The sequence below is a fragment of the Desarmillaria tabescens genome (genome assembly GCF_030435595.1).
Source record: "Desarmillaria tabescens strain CCBAS 213 chromosome Unknown EV420scaffold_94, whole genome shotgun sequence".
NCBI lineage: Eukaryota > Fungi > Basidiomycota > Agaricomycetes > Agaricales > Physalacriaceae > Desarmillaria > Desarmillaria tabescens.
In genome coordinates, this window is record NW_026848393.1 from 144583 (window position 1) to 151148 (window position 6566).

At 46.3% G+C, this 6566-nt stretch overlaps 2 protein-coding genes across 2 annotated transcripts; one reads left to right on the forward strand and one right to left on the reverse strand.

The window, feature by feature from the left end:
* On the reverse strand, positions 1–2050 carry EV420DRAFT_1753140 (uncharacterized protein; the record flags this gene model as incomplete). Its single annotated transcript, XM_060480442.1, has 6 exons — positions 1843–2050; positions 1629–1783; positions 1424–1577; positions 991–1368; positions 623–941; positions 1–581 (listed from the first exon to the last, which is right to left on the reverse strand). The coding sequence occupies exons 1-6, from the start codon at positions 2005–2007 to the stop codon at positions 1–3; spliced, it is 1752 nt and encodes a 583-aa protein (XP_060323041.1). The 5' UTR covers positions 2008–2050.
* Positions 2051–3442: 1392 nt separating this feature from the next.
* On the forward strand, positions 3443–4936 carry EV420DRAFT_1585435 (uncharacterized protein). The gene is made up of 6 exons (XM_060474782.1): positions 3443–3703; positions 3756–3819; positions 3880–3968; positions 4028–4114; positions 4167–4265; positions 4514–4936. Exons 3-6 carry the CDS (start codon positions 3928–3930, stop codon positions 4563–4565), a joined length of 279 nt encoding a protein of 92 aa, XP_060323042.1. The 5' UTR covers positions 3443–3703; positions 3756–3819; positions 3880–3927; the 3' UTR covers positions 4566–4936.
* The last annotated feature ends 1630 nt before the right edge of the window (positions 4937–6566 follow it).

A 6566-nucleotide genomic window follows, 5' to 3' on the forward strand; every position in this document is an offset into this window, starting at 1 on the left:
CTAAATCCATGAAAGACGTTTCGATATTCCAGCCCCTCCTAACGTTGGGTACAGCCTTGGTAGCGCATTGCTAAGGTCGACATATGTTGCTTCCTCGTTCAAGGAGCCTGATTTTAGCATCTTCACAAGTGCCTGAGTGAAGGCCCCGCCAAAGCGATTCGGGTATTGGCACTCTGTGGCAACTTCACGGCGCCCACCCGCGCCTAAAATGGTGTGAGAGTCTATGTCATAGTTCCATGTGTCCGCCCACACATCGCGATATCCATACCAGTCTCCTATACGCTCTTTCGCGGAGTTGAACATTCTGACACCAGAATCCCCCAGCGGAATGGCGGTGCGATTACCTATATCTGGAACACCAAAATCATATTTGCAGTCCACGATGAAGGTTACGTGAGCGCCTGTGTAGAGATGAATGATATGGAGAATGTTATTTATCTCTCGTTCACTGATGTTGGGAATGCTGGCGCCTTTATCCCCAATGATACCACGATCAATGGGACAGAACACTTCTACAAAATCATCAGCTTTATAGAGGCGGTGATGCCATCTATTTTCTGATGTGGACTTGGAAGTGGAATCTGAGGAATGGTTTCCAACCATTGTGGGTGAAAATTCGTACATCGAACCGCGTCCCGCGAATAAAATGATGATACTGTCGCCTTCCTTAATCTTCGGTTTTTCGAGAGTCCAAGGAGGGTATCTATGATATTTGCACGCGTAGGATAGGAATAATGGTGAGTTATACCAATGGAGGAGCCACTAGACGATGGGTATTTGGAGCTAATAAGCCGTTGGATCTGTCCTTTCGGCACGCCGAGATTCTTGATCAGATATGTTTCCATTGCGAGTGCGTCCGTGACACAACCACGGAGCGGAGCGCCTGGATAGGCATCGATGCCGATGAGGACAGCCCAAATTCGAAGGCCACGGTGTGATGACTGCTTTGCAGCTCAGACGTGAAAACAGCGTAATCTGATAACAACTCACCGATGCGAGAGAGATTTCAAAATTAGGAGAAAAGGCCCACCGGAAATGAAAATACCACCAAAGGAATAGAAAGTGGTGGTGAAGCCGACAGAACCAGTTTATGAGCTGGACTACTGATGCAGAATGCGCCCTGACATTTATGTCTTGCAAACCCTCCACTAAGTCGATACCTCCAGGCATCCTGTAGTAGTGCCTCATCAACTGTGTTTCATTTCCATGGTTAACGGGATCAACGATGGGAGTCGTGGTCGATATTGGGGGAGCGGTTACGATTGAAGTTCGAACAGTTGACTGGAGCACTGATATTTGCTCATTCATGCGGGATATGGTAGTGTCAGAATTCACCGCTACTTGAAAAAGGTTCAATAATAATTGAGTCTTTCGCACAGGTCAATCAGTTAATAATTCGTGAGCGAAAGAGAGAAGGCTCAACTTGAAAGTTCGCCCTGGCATTATCTACCACCCTTCGGTGGCAACTGATATCTTCTCTGATGTCTCGAGAAGCGAAAAAATCTAATATTTTCCGCTGAACACCACCTTTGTTACGCCTCATTTCGTTCAGTTGCGTCGAGATATCGATTAGAAACCTATATTAGGATTCAGGAACGTATACTGAACCGTGAAGGAAATATAATCACTCCTGGAAGTCTAGGCAAGCTGCTCGTAGATCTACAGCATATCTCACTCCTTCAGGCATCGCAGATACCTGCATTCCAGCATCTCGGATGATTCTTACGATGTCTAAGATGTCGTCTGCAAGGTGTTCCATATCCTCTGAGTTGGTTTTGAATTTCTGTCAGGACAGTCTCGGGAAAACATCCAAGGAAGCGAGATATATCAAATGGTGCTGACCTCCATATCATCCAAGAGCAACTTCGCTGTCTCAGCGATGCCCTTTATGAAGGGACCAGCGACTGGTACCATCTGGCCCACCGATGTGATAATTTCTGCAATCTGGATTGAGACTGCGACTTTCCTGGAGCCTTGACGATTCCTTTTTCCCTTGTTTCTGGGCATCACTAGTAAGCTGGTGGGTGAAGGAAGGAAAGAGAGGTTAAGGGCCCAAACAGCATGCACTTGGATAAATTCTCACAGTCACTATTTAAGAAATGTGGCTTGATCGCAGCAAGGTGGCGAAGACACATCGTTCGGTTCAGTTCAGTAGCAGAGTACGTGTCCCAACAGTAAGCACGTTTGATATACTCCTGGTTTAAGAGTCCTATTATCAGAATCTGTCGTGCCTGTAGTCTTCAGCATTTGTGCATTCTTTATTCGCAGGAACTGAGGAAAGAAGGGTACCACTGACTCTGACGTCATGTCTGCGAATAACAGCACACTATCAGGAAGCTGTATCATTAATGTTAGCCAATGCAGTGGCGGTGCCTACTGTATTGATATACGAGCGATTGGGTGTTGTTCTTTATCCGATACGATGACATATGCTGTGTTATTCACCCTCTATTGCATGCGCTTCACCCTGCCGCGACGGACTATTGAAGTCCGATGCTGATGCAGTGTTTTATATACTGTAGATTTATAGAGAATTGCTGTTATGAATCATTCGATCTGTGCTAAGGAGCATCTCAGCCTGCACTAAGATATTGAGGACTGTTTGATTTCTTCGAGTGAGGTGTAGGTAGTCATGAAGGAGAGAGAGAATTGGGCTGTCAGGAGGGTCGAGCCGGAGGCCTATTTATGAAACGGAACGTTAGTTGATGGAGCAACGGCCTTTTCGTATCTGCATCAGTGAAAGTGCGTACTGGGGGGATGGGTAGCTCCTTTTGGTTAACGTGAAGGGACGAACAGGTTTATGACTCAGATGATGGAAGAACGCACCTCTGGAAGGTAATCAATCATACATCGCACGTTTTCATCTTCAAGCGCAAGTACGTCAGCCACTTAGTCCTCCCGGTCTGGTACGGAAGGCTGAGAACACCTCCGTTCATCGCGGTATATGAGTCTTAGTAAATGATACCTCGTTTTTACTCAATGTCGCTGGAGAAACCGAGCACGCTGCTGTCTACCGAACCCATAACATTGTCCTCTTCTTCCCTGTGCCCAGTCAAACCGATAACACCCCCGCTCGCCAAACTATACGCCTAACCCAGAGCCTTGTTACATGGCTGAATTCATGATCAATGAAGATAATTCCAAAACACAGAGATATCGGCAGAGTAGGCCAGTCACTCACTTTCTCGCCTTGTTTTCTTTCTCCGATAAAATTGAGAACACCTCTGCTCGCCAAACTTGGCTTGATACCTGGCGAGCAATCAAAACATTTCCGAAGCACAAAGGGATTTGTAGGGAAGACCACTCACTTATGATTCTATCTCACTTCTTTTCTCGCCCTGGAGAACATGAGTCCTAACACAGGATTCGTCTTTTGAAATGCCGAGAACCTCGGCTGAATCTGTTCTACGTTGATAAACTGTGCGCTGTAATGGTACAAGGAAGCATTACATACAGTCTAGGTCGATGTAAAGGTCTAAGCAAGTGGATTTGCCTGACGGAAGATACGGTCCGAAAGCCGAAATTCTTTCAACGACACGCTAGTCACGCATCTCTTGATTGCTCTTGTTTGATTGCTTTTGTGCCTTCTCCCTTTCTTTCCACCGATGTCCCTCGAATGCATATCCGCACTAGTTAGCTCGAACACGATATTGACCTGTGTTCCTGGCATGCTGGGTATTTGGCTTTGACTTTAACTCTGTTGGTATGCGGGACATAGTCCTTCTATGCGAAAATAATCTGATGTTCAGGTACAGCCAAGATGTCCTTTGACTCGGAACGCCTCTAGGATGGATACGCATAAGAGCCAGTGAACGTACGGTCAGTGCCTGCAATCACTATCCCAGAAAGTGCCGCCCTCATCGAGCCTTGTTCTCTTAGCACACTGTATGCCCCTTGCCCATAGCTTGCACATGCTACACTCCGTGGATGAGCAACCGTCCGACGCGCATGACCATAACGATGATGACGTCCGTTACTACCACGTTTGAAGACACGCACCAGCTAATTGACTCACAACTCAAACCAGGTCGGGCTTATGCCGTCTCTCTCTATTGTGTGTCGCATTAACAGCTCCCCGTCTACGGGGAATGCTAGGCTGTGAAATGTTACCCAGGTGCGCCCTGTACTCTCCTTTGTAAGACAACAGTTGGTTGACTCTGGCTTAGGCGCATGCTAGACGACGTACATGCGCCAGGTTGCTCTCCACTCAGACATGCTTTGTCTTCTCCGTCAAGTTTCACCGTCGCTGGGAATGCTCGGCTGAGGTGTGTTATATGCCCTCCCTTCGAAAGCCACATTGGACGGGACTCGCCTCTCGAGGCTTCCTTCCTGCTACGACGTGAATCCTCCCCTCCACACATCCCCATCTGATGAACCGCACATTCCCCTTGCATTTGACGGCCCCGTTGGGCTGGATGCGCAAAAATTTGTTCTGTCCGCAACATATCTTCCTGAGATTATTACCCCGCCTGATTTCAGTATTTTCGGATTTCGCTAACGAGGTTGTTCTTAGGTCACTAATCGTTATAGAGAGCGTATTGACATCTGTTATGGATACTTACTAATCTCCATATTTATTCTTCACCTTCCTCACCTTTCTTTTCATTTCGACGTAGTGTAGGAAATTTCTCTTCTTTTCTTCTCTGAATATCCTCTAGTAAGTTCTAGAATAATGCATTAGTACTTAACCCGTACGACAATGCCCCAGAGGGCATCTGAAATCTACTTCGCTAAACTCCACTACTTCGGGTGAACCTTGAGCGATTGAGTTCGACTGCGCCTAGCGCTTGCTAGACCTACTCGGGCTCCTTCGTAGGTGATTGAACTTACAACCCTCTTCGCTACTCTTCATATCATAGACTATATTCGAGTTGTACTTAGCTTGTACATTGTCTATACTACGCCTATTCCCAACAACATCAGGGATCACTCTGGGCTTATATTTTTGTTCACTCGCAGTTCCAAGTCCTTCGCAGCCAGTCTGGTAGCTTCTTTTTCAGGTAAGTGCAACGTTTTCTTTTTTTCTTCGCATGATGTTAGATTCTTTATCCATGGTACATTTTTTCAGAGGTTGACTTGTGTACCCTGATGAAACGATTTTTCCATTGATTCTCTTTCCTTTTGTTTTGGTCGGGGTGTAATTATGTGCTGACGTCCGCGATGCAGGGCCTCAAGACCACGGTTGTCAATAACTAGATGCCAGCTCTTGGTGACAAGCGCTAGTCTGACTTCTGGGAAGGCCAATATCTGCAAGGTGATGGAGCCTGCTTATTTATTGTTTATCTTACTCTTACGAAATTGTCGTTAGATACCTTCATCCCATGTATCAGACCTAGTGCCTAGGGGCAAGAAGAAATCTGCGTGGTAGCCTGCGTGGCTGCGTGGTCGCGTGGAGCGTGGCTGCGTGGTCGTCAGCGTGGTTGACAAATCACAGGGACAATCAAAAGTTGATCAAAAGTCCATCAAACGTGACTCAACGCGTTTCCTTCTCTTCTGTCGCAGCCTTCATGGAACCGTCTTGACTGAGAGTATATGTAAGGTTTAAAAATGACTGCTTAAGTGTGTCACTATCCAAATACTTCGAAGGATATCTGTATCATAAAAGTATCATTTGAAAGGGATTGCCACAATTGAAGAGCGTCGAAAGCATTGCCGCAGAAGAAAACAATTTCCTGAGTATCCCAAAAACACGAAAAGGCCGCAAAGGGTGCTTTCTAAGTCATAAGTAATAAGGTACATGATGTGGGGTTGCCGCTTACTTTGTCGAGACTTGAGACACCATAATCTATGGTTGGTAATAGGTATCAATGGGGCAAGAAGAATCCTGCATGGTAGCCTGCGTGGCTGCGTGGCTGCGTGGTCGTCAGCGTGGTTGACAAATTGCGGGACTCCCATCAAAAGTTGATCAAGTCCATCAAACGCGACTCGAGAGTCGACGCGTTCCGTTCTTTTCTGTCAATCCTTGCGTAGAATCAGCTGGATTGTCAATACCTGTAAGATTTAAACATGACAGCTTTGGTGGGATATCGAAACGCTTCAAAATATGGTCAATATCCTGAAAATTTAGAACTGGATTGCGAAGTTTAAGAACATCAAAAGTATTGTAGCTGAAGTAAATAATTTTACGAGTATCCTAACAGTATAAAAAGGCCTTAGAGGTGGTCTGCTAAGCTATAAGTAATAAGGTACACAATGTGGGGTTCGCAGTGAAGAGGACACCATGAGAACTTAGATGGAATACGGATTTCTATATTTGATGTGAATGACACCAAAGAAACGAGCCAATTAAGAAGCAATTATACGAAGGATGCACTTTCTGAGGGTAACCTTATATGGGCTGGCATGGTCTCTATGCGAAGCCTGCATGGTGCCTGCGTGGTTGTGTGGTTAGTCAGCATGGCTGTGCATGGTCAGCCTGCGTGGTGTGGCTACGTGGCTGCGTGGTTGTGTGGCTGCGTGGTACGCAAGCGTGGTTGGTTGCGTGGTCCAAGGTATATATGTACATATGGATGGGTTGTTCTTGGGGAAATTACATGACCAATTGCATGGTATTGGTGTAATCAAGG

What these genes read in the sequence shown, in the direction of transcription:
- EV420DRAFT_1585435 (XM_060474782.1), top strand. Translation starts at nt 3,928, where the DNA reads ATGAGCAACCGTCCGACGCGCATGACCATAACGATGATGAC. An exon ending in ATGACCATAACGATGATGAC is followed by an intron (nt 3,969 to 4,027) that starts GTCCGTTACTAC and finishes AACTCAAACCAG; the next exon opens with GTCGGGCTTATGCCGTCTCT. An exon ending in GCTGGGAATGCTCGGCTGAG is followed by an intron (nt 4,266 to 4,513) that starts GTGTGTTATATG and finishes GGTTGTTCTTAG; the next exon opens with GTCACTAATCGTTATAGAGA.